The sequence below is a fragment of the Manis javanica genome, chromosome 2, assembly GCF_040802235.1.
Source record: "Manis javanica isolate MJ-LG chromosome 2, MJ_LKY, whole genome shotgun sequence".
Taxonomy (NCBI): domain Eukaryota; kingdom Metazoa; phylum Chordata; class Mammalia; order Pholidota; family Manidae; genus Manis; species Manis javanica.
The window spans coordinates 86,704,313-86,724,713 of NC_133157.1; the positions used below are offsets into that span (position 1 = coordinate 86,704,313).

Below are 20,401 nucleotides of genomic sequence, written 5' to 3' on the forward strand. Positions count from 1 at the left end.
CCACAGTATGCATGAGTCACTCCCATATGCACCCTGGCAGGCCCGTTTCGGTTCCAGTACTTCACTAAATGCAAAAGAGAAGTCTTCCAGGGTAACTAATTCCATGTCTTGGGCAGAGAAAAGCAAGATGTTATAGAATATCATGCTGCTGACAAAAAGCAAGGATTGTTTTAAAAGAGTGTCTAGAATAATTCTGAAAGAACAATGCAGTCAGGTGACAACAATCTGAGAAGCCAAGAGAGAATACTAATGATCACAGTAATTATAGATATTTGGAACAAGTTGAGACTAAAGATTCAGAAGTTGAAATCTTCATATGAAGGAGACAAAAGGTAACTTATTTAAAATTATTTTAGAGGTGATTTTAATTAGAATTAGATTCCTAATAAGTTAATTTTCTGCTTAAACATTTTATCTTTGTATTGAAGGAATTGTTATAGGTTTATGGGTTAAAGTATGAAAGGCATGGGGCTATGATGAGTTTTAGAAAAATAAGTTCTGCCCCCAAAACAGAATGTCAGATTGCTTCTGAGAATCACATAAATTGACAAGTAGAGAGCAGATCAAACAGCATGTGACAAAATGACGAATTTGCCAAATGTCCTGGAAGGGCAGCTGATGACAAGATGCAACCCCACGTCACCTGAGATGCCAGACTACTGCAGGACCATTCACAGAGGCAGGAGGTGCCCTGCCCATACCGTCATGGGGGAGGCCATGCACCCGGGAGAGCTTTCGTGCGGTGTGGTGTGGCCAGTGAACCTCGGCAGGTAGAGGGAGCCCAGCATGAGGAGCATGGCCTCTGTTCTCAGCCCCTGGAAGATGAAACCAGTGTATCCTGATCAAGGATCCTCACTGGCAGCTGAAAGTTTGCATCCTGGCTGGGCTGAGGATTTATTTTTTTGTTCTAGGGGAAGCAAAATTATTTAATTGCTTAGAAGTTATGAGCATATGAATTGCTATTAACTCACAAAGTAGAAACATTAAGAACAATACAAATGAATCTAAACCAGTGTTTTTTGAAAAGTTAGGCAAAAATGTCCCAAGAATTTTTGTAATGATTACTTTCAAAAATTACAGAGTGTTTTCTCTTCTGATTCTAAGGCTAATTAAAAAACTTAAGAGAAGCTGACATATTATTTTAACTAGAAAAATGTTTAAGGTAAGTTGATGATGGCTTCAGTGAGTCTGAGTAGATTTACTTATAAAGCTAATTTTAAAAATTAATCACAATATTTACAACTAGTGGTATGTATTTATGTGGAAGTATTGAAATGCTGAGAAAAGTAATACTGGATATAGATACCTTGAGCATTAAAGAAAATACGAGTTATCTCTCTGTACATGTAAGAAACATTCAAAGCATAAATCTGGCACCAGTAGGCAGAGTCCTGTGTGTGTGTATGCGTGTGTGCATGTGCGTGTGGTCCCCGTGTGTCTGTATGTGTGTGTGCGCGTACATGAGCCTGGGAAAAGCAGTTTCCATTTCATAGTGTTTTCAACATATAAATCTTATCTTCAAATATTGAAACAAAAGAGAAATGTAACATAGATTCTATTCACTTGTTGCGGAAAATGGGAGCAAGTCAACTGTCAGAGCGCCCGGGACCTGTGCCCCACAGCCTGGCAGCAGTGTCCCCGTGACAAGGATCTCAGCAATGAAGGGCCTTGTACCACAGGCTTCTGTCGGGGGCGGGATGATTATGTGTGTTTCATTGGTTTGCTTTAACAATGAAAGTGAGAGCTTAGTACTTCTACAGAGTGCTCCATGTAGTTACAGAGGTTCTGTTTTATAAATCTCCAAAGTGTTAGGTAGATTATAAAATTTCATTTTTCAAATGTAAAGCCAAGCTTAGATCTGAGATAGGAGCATTTGTATTACAAAGCAAATGATAAGCTGAATCCAGTGGCCCATTATTTTAATACAAAGAATGATATGATAAAATGAATATTTTTGTTTAGTTATAATATTTTGGTCAGAGTCAAAAGATTGGCAAATATATCAATTCTTAGTAATTTTGATCCAGGTCTCATAAGCAGCAGCGTTTCAGCTGTTTTCCCAGCAATGCAGTTCACATCCTGCCACTGCTCCCAGTAACACATAACATCTCTTCCTGAGGGATCTCCCATATTTGTCCGGAAGCTGCACCACAGATCAGGGGCCGATGGGCTGATGGAGCCCAGGAGTAACTTAGCAAGAACCACACGCGTGAGAACTTGTGGAGAGGAAAACAAGGCTCATTGCCTGACGTAACTACTGGTAAATGGTGTGACCTGGGAGAAGCTGCATTGACTTGCGTGGTGGACGAGAGAGACAAGGATTGGATGGCAAGATATTTAATGCCCCTGCAAACAGGGATGTCTATGATTCTGAATAAGAAGGGTCTTCTTTTTCAAAACCTTATTCTTCCTCTGAACTCAAAGTTGCTAAACCAGGGTTTAGGAATACCTTCCTCCTCTCAGAACGTGGTAATAGTCTTATGTAAGTTGAGGCAGTCCAAAGATCTATCACTAATATTTTTTACTCAGCTGAAATAGTTACTTTCAATGTGCGTGAAATCTATCAATGTCTCTAAACCTGCAAATGAACCCACGGGCTCCAGTGTGGCCACGGGCGCACATACACACAAAATCCACTTCCCTACCACTTGCAGGCCAACCATTTCATGTCTACCACTTTCTGTCTAATTTTCTCTCCATGTTCCATGTTTCATCATGAACCAGACTTTGGAAGAGAGAAGGAGCCAGGCTCTATTGAAGGCCCTGAGGGGCTCCTTAAACACTATTAATACAAGGACTGCAGAACAATAGCTCGGGTGTTCAGTACACGTGTGTACCGAACATGTGCCCATTTCATGTCCCTTATTTAATGAATATTTTGATATTCCAACAGCAGTACCAGACCTAATTTATATGAGGGGAAAAGTGCTTCAATAATATTTGTCTTCTTTCCAGGCAAGGACCTCAAACTTCATTTTTTTTTTAAATTATTGAAATCCATTATCCTTCAGATGTTCTATATGAAAGAAGTGGAAAAAAATTTCCAGATGTAGCAGTTATTCTACACAAAGAGAATATAAATGCTCCAATACATTTTTCTGCATAGTTAAATAATGCTGGGAAGGTGCTGAGGGGGGCTTCACTTCATAATGGAGTAAACAGAAGTTCCTAAATTTGAGTCCCAGTAATGGTTGTTAATCACATGCTATATTCCTTTCAATTTGGAAAAAAAACATGGGGGATTATTGTCTTTCAACTTTTATTTCATAGAAGAATGCTATTTGCAATTGGAATCTGTATATTTAATTAGTGCTCTAGAAACCCAACTCTCTGGGGAAAGTCACGTTTAATCAGTTTAGAGTATATAATGAACATTCAACAAATAACTACTGATTGTTCTATTACTGTTCTCTAGCAAAGATTTCAATATCTTCCTAAAATAGGCATTTTAAACAGCAGTAATCAGTAAATATTAATCTCTTTGTGTTTCACTTTGTGTTTGATAATTTAAATGCCATCATAAATAACATTATGATGTTATTTATGTAACAGATAATAGTATTCCCTATACACACAGAGAGAAAGTAATACATACACCACTACAGAATGTATGCATTTGTACATTTTTTAATATTTTAGGGGTAAAACAATATAATTTAATTCAAATTTCATTCAACTTCTCTTAAAAATATTTTCCTACTTGAATTCAAATGTATTATTTTAAACAAATAAGTAGGTAAAGTTTAAAAATCAGTAAGGGAAAGAAGGTAACACATCATTGCAATTTGTTACAAATACTTCGTTTTCTCTTTAGAAAAGAGAGCAGAATGCAGTGGATTTCACTATCTGTAAATCTGTTAAATATCAGCTACCAAAGTGATTAATTCTTTTGTAACATAAGATGATCACTTGTTAAATTTGCAGTGAATTCATGATGTTGATGCTCAGCTATGTATTAAATAAAGCCTATCATTTTTGTGTTGAAGCTTTCCCAATCTACATACACCTTTTGGGGAAAAAATGTATATCCTTCACTAAGGTGGGTCATTCATATATTACTATACTGAGATCCTGAAAATCCTTTGTTATTCCTTTAAAGAAACATTAATAGAGATATGGTCCTGTGTTAGCTGGACTTTAACACGGCCCCCATGATCTCAGCCTGCTGACTCAAGTCCTTATGTAACTCCCTCTCGTGAGCCTGCACAGGACCTGAGACTTGCTTCTACCCAACCAAGTGGCCTAATCACCCCACACTGAAAGAAAATAAATTTAGGATTACATTTAGTTCAGATGAAATGGATGAAGGGTACATTTGCACTGTTTGTTAAGTACAGAGTTTATATCTGGGCAAACATTTCATTAGAAAATACACAGTTCTGTGAGATCATTAGGTGATTGCTATAATTTACAAGGACTCTAATGACCAATTAAAAGAAAAATAAGATCATCACAGATGGAAATACTTCACACATTTTGCTGACTCTGAGTTTCCTGTTGCATACCTGAGCCCAATACTAGAATTTCACAGCTGACATTCAGTACTCATTTCATCACTGAAATGTATCCAAACTGACTGAAAAGAGACAAATAATAAAACAATCAGGCAAAAAAATGTTTTTTTTTTTCAGTCTTCTAATCCATCACTGGCCACTCGGCTCCGGTTCACTGGAAGATGAAAAGCCCCATGAAGACCATCCTGAGACACACTTCCAGGTTTCAATGTCTGATAAGGAAGCCTAACAAAGGTTTCCAGCCACAGAAAACATCAGAATCCAACTTTTAACTTTTATAAACTTCTGTGCTGTATTAATAAGAGAGTAGGGCCACAGCTCAAATCCTGTTCTCACTTAAAACCCAAAGTCATCATGTAAAATACATTTCAGTTTTCGAAGATTAGGTCAGAACAGTCGGACACAGCCCAACAGCGAGTAATGAGCATGTCTAAGTCACCGTTACATAAACAGACCACGACGATCGTAAGCAGAGCCTACCAGGACAGGGCGTGAGCAAGCTGTTGGCTTGTGCACTACAAGGGGGGATTTGATCCCTTAGCAAGAAATCACATCATCTTATGTAAGTAAACCCATTCTGCTGATCAGAAGAAATACTCTTTCTGGCTTTCACTGCCTGTGCTCTGCATATTGAGCTCACTTTTCAGAGCAGACTCGGCTCTGGCGCCATGTTTTGGACTATTTGACTCGTTTTTCTGGTATAACCATCTCTGTCGATAAATGCGAACAGCTATGGCAGTGACGCAGAGCAAGATGAATATCACCACTGTTATCACACCTAGTGGGGGAAGAGAAAGGAGAAGTTCAGTCAGAAAGAAACTGTAAATGTCAGCCCACCTTGAATCTACTCTACCATCATTCATATCATACCAGTGGTATTATGATATTAAGGTTACTTCTAAGGTCATACAACCTTAAGAAACAGCAATTTTATGCCTTATCCTAAAGACATAGATGACTGGCCTTCAGTTAGTGCCTTCACACTGACGTTCAGAAACACGTGGCCTCTTAGGTCATGCCCACACTTCACATTAGTGAGCAAGGAGGTTTTAATTATTTTTAGAGAATGTATGGCCATATCACAGAGTAATTAAATGCTTATGTATAAATATTTTAATGCAAATATTTATGTGAAGTACTTTATTAAAATTTGATTCAATTTTGATGCCCATGTGTTGTGGAACTGGAGTACTATGTTATGTGTGCCACCTGTCTTTACAGAGGCCAGCAGAGTCTTAATTGATCTTTGGCTCTGGGGTCCACGCCCTCAGGAGCCCCCTGCTGTTACTTATGGGTGGGGCCTGAAACTCACTTCTACCCATAACATAGGACACAGTGATGGGCTGTACCTGATTGTGCGATAGATCATGTTACACAGACTGTGGCACCTGTCTTACTGGAGTCTGTCTCTCCCTGTTGCTGTGAGGTGGCAGTCGTGCTGGGAATCCCCACATGGCAAAGAACTGCAGGCGGCCTCTAGGGGCTAAGGGCAGGCTCTGTTCAGCAGCCAGCGGAAGTCCGGATGCTCTCAGTTCTACAGCGCAAGACCCCGAATGCTGCCAACACCATGGCAGGGAGGAAGTGGGTCCTACCCCAGAGGAGGCTACAGAGGAGACCCCAGCCCTGGCTCACAACTTGGCTGCAGTCTCTTGAGACCCTGAGCAGAGGCCCAGCCAAGCTGTGAAATAGATTATTTGGCATCTCTCGTTGGAAATCATTTAAGAATTGAAAACACCAGCCAGTGGCTCTCAACCTCAGCTGCACAGCAGGCAATAAATAAGAATCTCTGAGCAGCAGGTCTGGACATTATTGTTTTAATGGTTCCTCAGATTATTCTAAAGCACTGACAGGGGGCTGAGACTGTCAAGGTTGGCCTAGTGTTTACTGAAGCCGGTGAAGAATGAATGTCCAATCAATAACCAAGACAAACAGGCACAAAGCAGCATTCACTAGTCAATATACTTTTAAGATGATTGACACAGGCATTAACTAGCATCTCTAGTAAATGTTAGAAAACACATCATGGCTTAGTTATGTGAGTCAAAATTTGTCTTGTTACATGAGGGTTCTTCATACTTTGGGACAGAAGTGAGCAAGTGTAATTGAGCCCAACTTACTCCAAGCTCAATGGTGTAACTGGTCCCAGGGATTCCTGCGCATGCTCTCAGGAACCCGGACTCCTCCCTTGCAGGGATGAGGTGGTGTATGCATGATTTTGTGAATATTCTTAAATCCTCACAGGTAGAATAGTCATTACTTTCTCCTTTCAAAATATATTTTGCATCTCACTTGGAAACAATGGAGTGTTTTAATTATTTTTATATTGAGTTATAGGGCTTTGCTTTAAAGATCTGTATCACATCCAATTTTCAGTTGTAAAGGACCAGTAACTCTCAATAACAGTGACTAGGCCCCTTGTTTACACAACTAGTATCACTATTATACTGAAATATTCAGGAGTTTATGTATGTGATCACTAGCTTGCTTGTTCTGTGAGCTTTGGTGGGGTCCTAAAATAACTACTACATTCACGCACTGCCTGAAGAGGTTGAGATCATTTGAGTAAGGCCGAGAATTCTACCTAGACTAATACACTGGAGGTCAGTATACCCAGCAGCCGAGAAGCCGCACAGCAGCTGGCCACTGCACGTGCGACCGGCTGAGATGCTGTTTTTCCAGAATTGTGTCTCCGAGGTGATGAGGAATCACACCAGCAGCAAAGAGTCGGAACGACCAGCAAAGCTTCTAATGAGGGGTGAGAAGGCATGAAGACCACTCCTGCTAATCAGGGGTTCCATCCATCCTAAAGGAGAGGATGTCTTTAGGGCTGCGCCGACTTCGGGGCAACTACATGGAGACCAGGAGTTCCTGGCCTCGCGGCCCAGCGCGGATTCTGTTTTTGGGTTCCGCGAACGGCGGCAAGGCCGGGGCCAGGCCACTGGGGCCGTTACCTCCGATGACCGCAGGGTCCCTTCTGTCCGCATTAACTGAGGGCTCGCCCCCATCTCGTGGTCCTGACCGACCTACAGGAGAAAAAGGGAGGAGGACAAAGGCGAGTGGGAAGGCGGCTTCCGAGGCCCGCCAGCACGAGGGAAGGCGGGCAGCGGCGGGGGCGCACGAGCAGCCGCGGAGGGAGCCGACGGGCGCCCCGGGGGCCACGGCCACGCACCTGCGCCTCCCGCCGGCCGCCAGGTGGCCTCCCGCGCCGGCGCTCGGGGCTCCGCGCTCTGGGTGCAGCCGGGCGCGGCGGCCACGGGTCCGCGGACGGTGGCCGAGCCGGGGCGGCCGGGGCTCAGCGCGGCCTTGAGCGGGACAGCGGGCCCGAAGCGCACGGCCGAGAGGCAGCCGGTGAAGCCGCGCGCGCCGGCCCGCAGCGTGGCGGCGTCGGCGCCCAGGGGCCCTGCGGGCAGAGGAGGACAGGGTGAGCGCGGCGCGCCAGGAGGCCTGCCGGGACCACCGCGCAAACGGGTGGGCCTCAAATGGCCATTAATCTGTTGTCAGGCAGGCTGTGTGGCCAGTGACCTAGGTGGTTGGTGAAACGTCTCCTGGGCTTGGGGGTGGGGCAGCGCGCTGGGAGCCTCCCGACGGATACCCCAGGAGCCCCTTCCTGAGCCGTGACCGCCGTGAGGACCCCAACCCCACATTCTTGGCTCCCCTTCATAGGGGTGCGTGTCCTCTTCCCAGACATTGAGTTTTGTCCCCCAGTCTGGCCCCCGCCCTCACCCCAAGAGGACTGAGGTTGGGCGGCTGAAGAGCAGCGATTAACCCAGGATAGCAGGATGATCCGTCTGTTTGGATGATGCTGTGACCCCCGAGGAAACCACCTCCGTGTGAGGGCACTTGGCCTCTGCTGTCAACTCCCTGCCCCGCCGCCGTGTGTAGCCAGGTCCGTTTCCTTGCCTTTTTCTCTGAGCTGAATCGGCTCCCGCAGGCTGCGCGTTTTGCTGAACGCCCACTGAGGTTAGTTAATTCTCACAGCAAAACACGGTGCTTTCCTTCGTATCTGAAGTTAGTGGCATAAGATTCTAGTAACTAAGGTCACTCAAGTGGGGGGACCTTTTCTTAACACGTTATTTTCCATTTATGCCTTTTGGACATATTTCAGATTCAAACTCTGGGACTAGGGTGTGTGAGCACACTGCCTGCTGCCTCACCTGGGGGATCAGTTACAGAAAGTCAATCTCCTGGATTATCTGTGTCTCTCACATCACAGGTGGCGAGCTGCTGGTAGCCAGTGTTTTATTCCCCCTACCCCTGCACTTAGTGTGTTCCACAGGATGTATGCAAGATGTTTTAAAATCAATAAACTGAATTCTATTCACCACCATTCTGTGGGCAGTTTGGCTGTCGAAACCTTTTCAAATGTGGCACTCTCAAGGTATGGTGCAAGTACAGAACACCCACCTGCCATGAAAGGTTACTTGCATTGGCTCAAGGTAAAGATGCACTCCCACAGTTGGCAGCCACCTCACACTGTTGAGCTATACTGAATGTCAAGGTAACAAAAGTCATCTCTGTCCTCAGTAAAGTTAAGGAAACTACCTTGAAGCTTCTTCTATTCAAAGGGTGGCAAAATTCACCTCTCCAAAATATGCCAGCTTGGCATAAGGATTATTTTGAAAACAAGTAGGTGCCAGAAAGATACTCTGACCTTCTGTTTTTTTTTTCCCCCTGCTAGTGGAGTACAACTCCTGGGAAAAGCTGCCTCCCTGCACCAGGAGGAAAGAGGAACTACCACAGCCAGAGATGGGAGTCCAGTCTGAGAGCATCTGTCCATCCAAACCTTGGTAAGGGAGTCTGGTCTGGCTTTCTTCTCCCTGCACAGTGTTATGGCCCAGAGTCAAGACTGTTCACCCTAGTATACAAACTCTTGGGCCTGTTTGCCTGTGGGATCTTCATTGTCCTACAGGGGTTCCACTGTGTATTTTTTAAAATAGGTATGCTTTTCTCCTGTATTGTTTATATCCACTTAATTCTCAGGCCCAGTAACAGAACCTGAGAGGGAGGAGGTAAAGTTGTGCTTCCCTACAGACTGGTGAGGGGGTTCTTCAATTTTACTATAGGCTCACCTTCTGCCTATTCAACTCCATCTCAATCTTTCAGCCTGTCAATTTGTGACAGCCAAGTCTCTTGTGTTTTATTCCTTTTGGTTTAGCAAAGAGCTGTACCTTCAAGAAAAATGGCCTAACTTTGAGACTTTCATCAAATCTATTGGCGGCCACTTGGACTTATGAAATTCTGTTCAGTGATTTTAAAGTTGCAAAAATAAATATTTCCTATGTAAAAGACTGACAAAAACTAAAATATCTTTTACCTTTCCTCTTCATTCCTCTAAATCTTTTTCCAGGACACTATGTAAGGATAACCAGTGATGACTGTCTCCTTTGGATAACCCAGTAGAATTCTGAAAAATCGTACTTACTTGAATTCCCAGAGTTTGTGTGTGTGTCTGACTTTATTTCCTTGAGTGACAAATTCCATCCTAGTTGTTTTCTGTCTTCTTTAATAGCTCTATTTTCATGTGGGAAATTTCATTTGTTATGTGACCCTTGCTTTTAGATTCCCTTAGGAGTGGCATTAGTATTTTCTTACTTATTGGTCTGCTTATTTGGGACTCCACAGTTAGGGGTCTCATATGACATCAGGGTCCTGACAATGTGGTGGGAGCCTCTCCGGCACACCATCGGGGCCCAAACCAAGTGTATCAAGCGGCCTCTCTCCCTCACCTTCCCCATACTAGAAGGAATGTCGTCCACTGATCCAGCTCCTCCTCAGATCTGGGAGGGACATCGAGAACAGGCAGTCATGCTGAGCAGTGTGACCTTCCCTCTGGAGGTCCCCAAGTTCTCTGGGAGTCAAGTGTTTCCCAGGGTCCACACTCCCCCCCCCCCAGATGGCTATGCTCTCCTCCAGCCCAGAGGGCAAGTCCCACCCCAGCTCCATCACTCATAGCTTCCCACCACCCGCTTCCTGCTGGCTGGGCTGCCAGAAGCTTCTCATTCAGGGGCCCAAGCAGGTCTAACCGGAATGGAGACAAATGTTATGGTCCAGGCAGCTGACTCCCAGAACTGCTGTCACACGATTAACAGAACTGTGCTTAGAAAGACAATGAGGGCACCTCTAGCTTCCCTAGTAGCTGACTCCTGAAATTCAGTCATTAAGGTTCTTTCTTTTTGGCTCCAAAATTTTCCTCCCTTTAAAATGTAAATTAAAAATAAAATGTGGGGGAAACCTTAGGAGAATACTTAGTGCATAATTAGGAATTTATGCATCAGGGAGTAAATATCTGACCAACTCCTACCGAGAGAAGACAGGTATATTAACAGGAAGTAAGGGGTCAAGTGCAGCTTGGAACTAGACAAGGAGGGGCTGGGAGAGTGGTCAGAGTGTGGTCATGCAGCAAAGCAATGTTGAGGAAAGAGTGGGCTAAGGGCCAAGGATAAAGTGCACAACCACTGTAGTTTTGGGTACAACCCCTACATCACTTTAAATAAAAACATCTATTTTCTCTCTTAAAAAATGTCTATGGTAGGAGATGTTGAGAACACAAATTTCCAACAATTCAGAAGGTAAAAATTCTCAACTATTTCAGGTGTTGGGTAGTGTTGCCCTTAATATATACTGCCAAGACTGTGCATTCCAACTTGTGGGGTAATTTGTGCTTTTGTGAGGAAGAACATTTTTAAAAAAGGTTTGCAAGGAAAAGAAAGGACCAAAGAATTCAAATGTGTGTGAAGAGCTGCCTGCTCCCCACAATGAGCAGAGCCTCAGAAAGGCACCGGCAGTGCCCTGAACAGTCAGCAGGAGCACTTCCAAGATTCTCGGAGGCTCTCATCAGCAAGCACAAATCAGGAATCAAAGTGAGTGGCTTATGGGATACAGGAAGCAATGAAGAGCATCAGAAAGTGGAAATGCGGGGATAAACTGAAGTGAATATGGCCTGTTAAGACAACAGCAATTAATAGTGTCCTGGGAAAAAAATAATCTGTAAAACACGTGACAATGGCACAAGGGATGGGAGAGGAAATAAAGTGTTCTAAGTCTTTCATAATTTAAGAAGTGTGCATTCAAATTAGGATGTAATAAATCAAAGATACCTAATTAATCTTAAGAGTAGCTGATAAAAAAATACAAGGAGATACAACTGTAAAGCTAATACAGGAGCTTAATAGCTCCCAACTGGAAATAATCCAGCTGCCCATCACTGTGGAGTAAACAAACTGTAGTGTGTTCATGCAATAAAAGATGACACAGAACAGGAAGCAGGCGAACGACTGTTACATGCAATGGCAGGGATGGATGTTAAAAACATTCTGGTGATTGAAAGCAGCTAGAATGCATATAAATAGATTGAATATAAATATTGACCTACTATTTATTCAGAGTTGATAAAGCTACTGAGTGCACTTCCTTTACCCTAAATAAACGATACAGCCACAAAATGACTATTAGACAGACTTTTTCAGTCTGTCTTTCCAATAATTACGAGTTGGAGGGATCTGATTTTCTGAGTCAGAAGAAAGTGAATTATTCCTCCTTTCCACCCTCTCTCCCACCACACCAAACGACCTGGCCCTTGCAGCTTACACCTGGGAAAACATCAGGGGTGACTGAGGACTCCAGGCCCTTCGAACAAGCACTGCCAGCAGGGATTTACTGGGAGAAGAGTCTTCAGTAAACAGTATCAACTCTTCCTATGGTGACGCATGAGCAGTCTCTGCCACCCTTTTACATGAAAGGTGATACCGTCAGAAGTCTACACACGTTACGCCTAGCTAATTAGCCCTTTCCAAATTGGGACCAGGCCTGTCCAGCTTGCCTCTGTTGCACGCTTGTTCCGTCTCAGGGGTCCTGAACCCTGCGCCGTTCCAGCTCTTGACTCTATCTTCCATCTCATCCTGTTCTTGAGTAAACTCATTCACACTTTAGAATAAATATTGTTATGGCTCATTGTTCCAACTCTGCCAGGTCCATGTACAGAAAAGGCAGTGGCAAAAGAAATAAATCTCATGGGTTTCTGTCCTATTATTGAGACACAATCCACATACCATCAAATTCACCCATTTCAACTGTGCAGTTTAGTGGGTTTTTAGTACAGTCACAAAGTTGTAAAGCCATCACCGGTATTTCATTGCAGAATCTTTTCATCACTCCAGAAGCGACCTTGTATGCAGTAGTGAGCATTCCTACCCACCGCCAGCAAAACTAACTACTTTGTTTATATGGATTTGACTCCTGGACATTTCATATAGAAGAAATCATACAATATGTAGCCCCTTGAGTTTATATTTTTCATTTAGCTTAATGTTTTCAAGGTTCATCCATGTTGTAACAGGTATCGGTACTTGTTTTATAGCTAATATTTCATTGCACCTTTGCTTATCTATTCCTTAGTTGTGGTGGACACTGGGGTCATTCCCACTTTCTGGTTATTGTGAACAATAGTGCTATGAAGATTTGTGTACACATATTGTGTGGACATGTATTTTCAATTCTCTTGAGCATATACCTAGGAGTGGAGTTGCTGGCTCATATGGCAACTGTGCTTTAATTTTCTAAGGAATTGCCAAACTGTTTATCCTCACCACTTTACAATCCCAACTGTAATGTAGTTTCTGTACATCCTTTACAACTCTTGACACTGTCTTCTTTATCAGTCATCCTACTGGGTGTGAAATTTGCATCTAGGGTTTGGATTTGCATTTCCTTGATGACTAATGATTTTGAGAATTTTTTGTGTTGGTTCTTTTTGTATCTTCTTTGAAAATCCTTTGGCCATTTTTAAGTTGGATTATTTCTTTTATTGTTTAGTTCTAAGAGTCCTTTATGTATTTCTGTGTAAGAGTTCCTTATCAGGTACATGACTCACAAATATTTCTCTTCATTTTGTGGTTTATCTTTTCACTTTCTCTATAGTGTTCCTTGAATTACCAAAGTCTTTAATTTTGATGAGATCCAGTTTATCTTTTTTTTTTTTTTTTGCTGTTTGTGCTTTTGAGAAACCATGATCTAACACAAGACTTTTGAGAAACCTTATATAAGAAACTGTTGTATGATTCAAGGTTAGAAAGACTTACAAGTATGTTCTGCTCTAAGGGTTTATAATTCTAGCTCCCACATTTAGATCTATCATCCATGTAGAGTTAATCTGTATATGGTATCAGGCAGGGGTCCAACATCACTTTTTGAATCTGTGGCCATCCAGTTGGCCCAGCGCTACTAGTTGAAGAGACCATTCTTTTTCTATTATATGGAACTGGCACCAATGTTAAAAGTCAATTGACCATAAGTACATAGTTTTATTTCTCAATTCATTCCATTGATCAATATGTCTATCTTTATGGCAGTATCACACAATCTTGATTACCATGGTTTTGTACTAAGTTTTGAAATCAGAGAACTCCAACTTGTTCTTCTTTCTGGGACTGTTTTGGCTATCTGGAGCTCCTGGCGTTTCCATGTGAATTTTGGGATCAACTTGTCAATTTCTGCAAAAAAGGCTACTTGGATTTTGATAGTTGTACTGAATCTATAGATCAATTTGGGCAGCACTACCATCTCAGCAATATTAAGTCTTCTAATCCATGAACACAGATGTCTCTCCATTTATGTAAATTTTCTGTAATTCCTTCCAACAGTGATCTCTGTAGCTTTCAGTATACATGACTTGCACTTTTCTTATTAAGCTTGTTCCTAAGTATTCCATTTCTTTTGATGCTACAGTAAATGGAATTTTCATTTCACTCTTCATCTTTATTCTGTTCATTGCTAGTACATAGAAATACAATTAAGTTTTTGTATATTGATCTTGTACATTTGCAGAAACTATTTGCTAGTAGCTCTTAGTAGCTTTTTTCATGGATTCTTCACAAGATCATGCCCTTTACAAATAGAGATAATTTTACTTCTTCCTTTTTCATCTAGATGCTTTCTACTCTTTTTCTTGCTTACTATCCCTGGCCCAAGCCTGTACCACAAAACGTGGTAAGTGGACATCGCCATGTTTTTCTGATCGTATGGGAACATTTCCATTATTTCACCATTAAGTATGATGTTAGTAGTGTTTTTTTGTAGATGTCCTTTTCCATGTAAGGAAGTTCCCTTCTAGTCCTAGTGTTTTTATTACGAAAACACATTTGATTTTAAAAAATGCTTTCTCTGTGTCTGTTGAACTGATAATGTTCATGTGCTTTGGAAAATATTAGTCTTTGTCCTTTATTCTATTAATATGGTATATTATTTGATTAATTTTTATCTGTTGAGCCAACTTTAATTTCCTGGGATAAATCTTACTTGGTCATGATATATAATTTTTATATGAGACTGCATACATTTACTAATATTTTGTTGAGGATTTTTGCATTTATATTCATATTCCTGAAATTTAATAAACTGTGTCTTTCTGCTGTGTAATTTTCCTTCTAAATTAAATAAATTCTTAGGCTGAGCCTGGCTAAGACTAACATATGCCATATATGTCAATAGAGTTTTTAATATCTAAACTCTAATCTTATCAGGCAGGTCTCAGTAGGCAATTTCTACAAATTATTTATTACTCAATTCTCATACGTGGAGCTCCATTTTAACATACAATGCTTTACCCCACACAGAAAATTGAACTGCTAGTAACTTTTTCCTATATGACTATACTGGTCTGAACTATATGCAGCCTATTATATTCTCCCCCAGGAGACAGAAAGACACATCTTTAGTCTGCACTCTTAAAAACACATTTTGGTTTTGGTTTCATATTTTGGGATTTTTTCATGCACATACACACAAAAAAATCAAAAGAATACCAATTATACAAAAATCTTTGGGGAAGTGAAACAGAAAAAATGCCCAAGCCCCTGACTGGTGGTTGTACTTTAAATCCCTCATACTTTGGGGCTAATGGCTGCTCAGAGTCAATACTAGATAGAAACTCAGAAATCTAAAGATTGAATTTAAAGCAGGATTACACTGATGTTATTTTACAAAAACTGGGAAAACTTAGCCTGATTGATCATTATTAAGGCCACTGAAGAATGGGAAGAACAAGAGCATGTTAAGGAGAAGATACCACTGAGCCATTTTTCCAAAGCACATCATGGTAAATAGTAATAATGATTAATTAGATTAGTCATGAATAGTATTTTACTGTCTGTGTTCCCTACTGTATTACAAGTGCTATGAGGGGGGTATAGTATGTGCTCTCTGCTAGGCACTGGGCATATCCAAAATGAAGTCAAAGTGCATATGAAAGCCCACCAAAACTTTTTAAATGATGGATAACTTAATTAATCAAAACAGCTAACAAGAAGTAAGTTAACTTGCCGTAGTTTTGGACAACTCTCTTTGGAAAATTAATGGCTCCTTATATTAGTTAATCTGGTGTTGTGTTTTACTCTAAGTTTATGAAAGGAAGCTCAGCTTATACTCTAAATTTGAACCCAAAACTGGAGTCCTGCACTTAGGATCTCAAAGTGGCAGTAGAATCAGAACAGAAGCCATCCTAAAACCTAGAACATGAAAAGTTTTATTAGCCTTTGATCAAAATGCATACCCCTAGGTACAGATGAAATTAATATTTATAGTTTTATTAGACTCAATTGCTTCAGGCTATAAACTTCATTGCTGAATTTCAACTTTAATTTTTATAGCCTGAAAGAGATGCTTTTGAATATATCATTCTTGAAGACACACATTATCATCTTCGATTCTGTGCTGTTGTCCTCTATATATTAACTTGCAGGAAAATTAAAATTTATATGATAAAACTCATTATTCTACTTTTTTATTAAAATTATTCCCTTCATATAATGCAGTTATTAAGTAATTTCCTTCTCTCCCGTATTTCTTACAGATAATAAATTTGAAGCCAAATTGTCTTTAAAAATATTCCTACGTCCATTTCACACTTACTGATGGCAACTTTCTACCTTGTGTCACATACATTTCTGAACATCCCTCACCTCTCTTGTCAGAAGCTGGATTCACTGAAGGCTGTAAGTTGTGTATGGCCCGTGTTTGTTTTGTTTACTGACCATATCTGTCCTTGCGGCCAAGGAAAGGTACACATGGCTATCTGTTCGCAATGAGGGAGGGATCAGATTGCAGGGGGCAGACAGAACCACCACTCCATTTACAACCTGCACCACTGCACAGGAGGACACCTCTGCGGTTTGCACATCTCAGAGGTGATCAATTACTCACTCTGTGCAAAGAGTCGAGTTCAATATCAGATTCAAAGAAAGGGAGCAAATTCTTCACCCCTTGTAGGTTGAAAAAAATTATATCATTCAGCTGACAGCCAAGGATGGGGTACCATCCCACTGTTCTCTAAAACTCAGTGGGATCTTTGAACTTCAAGGACTCTCATAGCCTTCTCTATCTAAACGTACATGGTTATTCTCATGGGTAAAATTTGGGGGGCCAGTTTATTTCTTTCAATTGTTCTTCCAATTCTGTGTGGTTTCCAACATTATGCCACAGTTCTAAATAGAATTAAAAAAAATCTACTAAAATCACACACATGTGGATGTCCAGCAATGCCTAGGAAACACATCTATAGCCAATACTGGAGACTATGATACTCACCTCTACAATGGGCTGCCATACCTGTAAACATCTCCCAACACTCAATGGCAAACAAGCATTCTTATTTTCCCATGTTAACTGCTCGATTACTGGCCCACACTCAGGGAGTGGGACCAGAACCATGTGAAAAGACACACAGTGCAAGCTGACTGTGCAATATGTGGCCAAGGCAAGATTTTCACCCACCTTTCAGGCCGCCACTCAGCCTGAAGCTGCTACTCACTATCCTGTGCTTAAACTTTATTCTTAGAGCAAAGAATTCCCGTACCCTCCTTACTTGGCTTAATCTCCATCTATAACCACATATGACCAACTTAGAGCTTTTAATTCTGCACCGTCTAGACATCACACGTTCGTTTTCACCATTTACAAGAGCAGTGTGGAAGAGCCCTGCAATTTGTAACATTTCCTGTCTGCAAAATAAGTCGTTAGTTTATTGCCCATCATCTGTTTGAAAAATGTGATAGTTTTAGTCATCACTGTGATTCTCAACATATTTTGAACATCCATTCATGTGCCTTCTTTACATCCTACAGTCTGTAATGTTATATGCACAGGGGGCAGAAGAAATGGTCAAAGGAACAATGTATAAATGGTAGAAAGAGTAATGAAGATTCCACTGATTATACAGGACTAAAGAGAGCCAGATGAGTTTCAAGTACCAGAGCAGGAATAATCAACAGCGCACAAGAGGGTGTCCTACAAATAACTTTAAGTAGCAAGGAAATGTATAGTTTATATATGATTAAAAGAAAATAAATACCTTTCAAAGTTGATTTTTATTTCAGTTTAATTCTTGGTGACAAGAGGAAAAATAAAAGCATAAATGAACTGATGTAAAGTAAAGTATGGTTGTTCCTTGGTGATTTCATGGAGAAAAGCTGGCAGCTGTAAAGATGTCATGGGATATTTAGGCTGTGGTTTCCCAAAAGCAGCTGGGAGCAATGAATACACCTTACCACAGCCCGCAGGCAAAACACAGCTCAGGCCACGGCCCAAACTGTATTCATTTGCTAAAAGATAAACAATCTTTCCTCTTATTCTCTTATAAATAAATCTAGATTTATGATTAAAATGACTTCTGCATTTGACCCCTGATTAATATGTAATTTGTGAACCAAAACCTGCTTGAATTTCATCTTTCCTCATTTGTTAGAAAAATACCAAGTTTCTTCACGCTTGACTGTCAAGCATGGCAGCAGGTGTTGAGGTCTTTCTCCATCCGGGAGGCCCTCGCTCATCTACCAGGCCGCATGTACTATTATTCTGTGTGCTCTCAGACAAGAGCGCAGTTTCCACCCTGACTGTCACTCACTGGGCAGTCGAGAATATGACAAAGAGCGTCTTTCAGCATGACGAGTGTTTGCAATCTAACACTTCTGATGTGTGCTGGCCAGGGGTGTGGGATGGCAGAACACACTTTCTGCCACTTACCTAAAATCATCCCCAACATAAGGGATTTGACAGCATTGAATTCTGTCCCTGATGACAGGATGAGTTGTCTCCTTTCACTCTGGTTAACCTATTAAACATTCCATGAGAAGCAAACATTAAAATAGTGAGCAATTTTCATGATGAGAGGATGGGAATCAAAGGGAGACAAGCAAAATGGCAAAAGTAAACCATATATTCGTACTGTCACAAAAGTTAAAGGAGGAAACTGTTTTGTAACAATGTTTACAATACCTCAAATTCCACTTCAGTCCATTGCCTATCCCTTCCCTTTATTTCTTCATGGTTTAAGTATCTGAAATCGGTACGATTCACAAAGAGCTGGCAATAAACTATTTTAAACCTTAAAGCTTTTTCTTACTTCAAAAGAAAATTTGTAAGATGAGCAGAAAAATATTATTATGCATACAGAGTCAATATATAAAGGTTATTCTTCAAAACCCAGGGACAATGCATACCTTAAATACTGATACTTTTAAAAATGGACCCTCACTGTAAGCAAGATCTTGCTTTTTCCTTGGTGTTTAATTTTATGTAGCATTTGCTCTTTTGCTTCCCACTGGCATGTCTCCAGGAGTCACTATGATACACTAGCCATATCCTACCAGGTAAAGTAATACCAGTGAGGTCACCTAGGTATTTCAAATGTCAAACATTAATATCCATGACAATCCTGGTTTAACCCAACCAACATCACTAAACAAAACACCTTCGCTACATTTTCTGCCCTAGTAAGACTTCCTGAAGGTTGTTCTGTACTTGTACTGTATTTCTTTATTAGGATTTATTATCACATTTTTGTTTTTGGTCATGCATGCTAAGCACCCCCTTTGGATGACTGTTGCTGCTATTAATTTACAATCTTACCTCTACAGAGACCACTGCTGCTTCTCTGTTAATCTTCACCTGGTGAAGCTGCCCATCAGCCAGGTTTTGAAAACCAAAGTTAAAAACATCAGGCTCGTGGTGTCTGTCTAGCTTATATCTGATCTGCAAACTTCCTGAAGAAGAGAAAAAGAACATTTTTTAACTAAAATGGAATTTTATAAAAACTGTCAATGCAGACTCTACAGCATGTTTTATTTTTATTTATTTAATGCTATTTGAATCTATTGCACATTCACTTAAGTGCTTCAATAGTCACTTTTCCTGGTCTTGTGACCATTTATTTATGTGCTATTCTGGGGCCAAATTCAGAATCCAATTACACTACTTTAAAAGTCAAGACCAAATGGTCTCTTTCCAGGTTCTTCCATTTTCCTTAATTAAAGGAAGAAATCTGAAGCATATGAAGACTCTGAGCCAGACTCAGTTAATTATTCATGTGGTGTTCATATAATTAAATGGCAAAACCTCAAGCAATATTGCATTAATATCCAGTTTCTATAAGCTCATCTTCTTTAATTTGGCTTATTTGAATGCATATTAATGTATTGCTGATATTCACATAATTAATTATTTTGCACAACCAGCAATTTCTTCCTACTGTTTCTAACCATAATCAAGCAACAAGAGAAATCAGTAAAACAGAGAAAAGAGAGAAGTGACTGATTTGCTACAATATTTCAATCTCCCGATCTGCACACTGGTCTCCCTCACAGATACACACTCTACTCCATAACCCCTGTGCTGTCCGTAATAGATCTGTCAGTGAGAAATTGTGGAAAGGTTTTCCAGAAATTAAGTTTCTCCCCTCATTCTCCATGAAGCAAGGTTAGAGCTTGGCTGTTCTGCAGCTGCAAAAGCCCTGGAATGTCCTGAGCCATGGGCTGGGTAACTTCCACTCCACTTTTCCTTGTATGGGGACATGATGTGATAACAATCATATTCATCTGGTGCTTATGGATATTAACTTT

The 20,401-nt window shown here is 40.9% G+C and overlaps 1 protein-coding gene and 1 long non-coding RNA gene across 13 annotated transcripts in view; one reads left to right on the forward strand and one right to left on the reverse strand.

Annotated features, from left to right (window-relative positions):
- Positions 1–2,789: 2,789 nt before the first annotated feature.
- LOC108394005 (contactin-associated protein-like 3) overlaps positions 2,790–20,401 on the reverse strand; it is a 237,818-nt gene continuing 220,206 nt past the window's right edge. For 2 of the 7 annotated variants that reach the window (XM_073228837.1, XM_073228835.1), the window contains exons 18-22: positions 19,413–19,546; positions 18,528–18,615; positions 7,684–7,914; positions 7,466–7,537; positions 2,795–5,292 (exon numbers count right to left, since the gene is read on the reverse strand). In XM_073228837.1, coding sequence (XP_073084938.1) covers positions 5,099–5,292; positions 7,466–7,537; positions 7,684–7,914; positions 18,528–18,615; positions 19,413–19,546 — 719 coding nt within the window. In that variant the 3' untranslated portion in view covers positions 2,795–5,098. Of the gene's footprint in view, positions 5,293–7,465; positions 7,538–7,683; positions 7,915–18,527; positions 18,616–19,412; positions 19,547–20,401 lie in introns of all 7 variants that reach the window. The other 5 variants (XM_073228834.1, XM_073228836.1, XM_073228839.1 and 2 more) reach the window with 5 other exon arrangements.
- Positions 7,799–19,604, forward strand: LOC140847736 (uncharacterized). 6 transcript variants are annotated; one of them, XR_012127845.1, is made up of 6 exons: positions 7,856–7,982; positions 8,220–8,474; positions 9,193–9,301; positions 14,439–14,498; positions 16,360–16,501; positions 19,421–19,604. It is a non-coding gene; the product is annotated as an uncharacterized lncRNA (long non-coding RNA). The 6 variants fall into 6 exon arrangements; XR_012127847.1 differs by lacking the exon at positions 14,439–14,498 and having other exon boundaries at positions 7,799–7,935; XR_012127844.1 differs by lacking the exon at positions 14,439–14,498.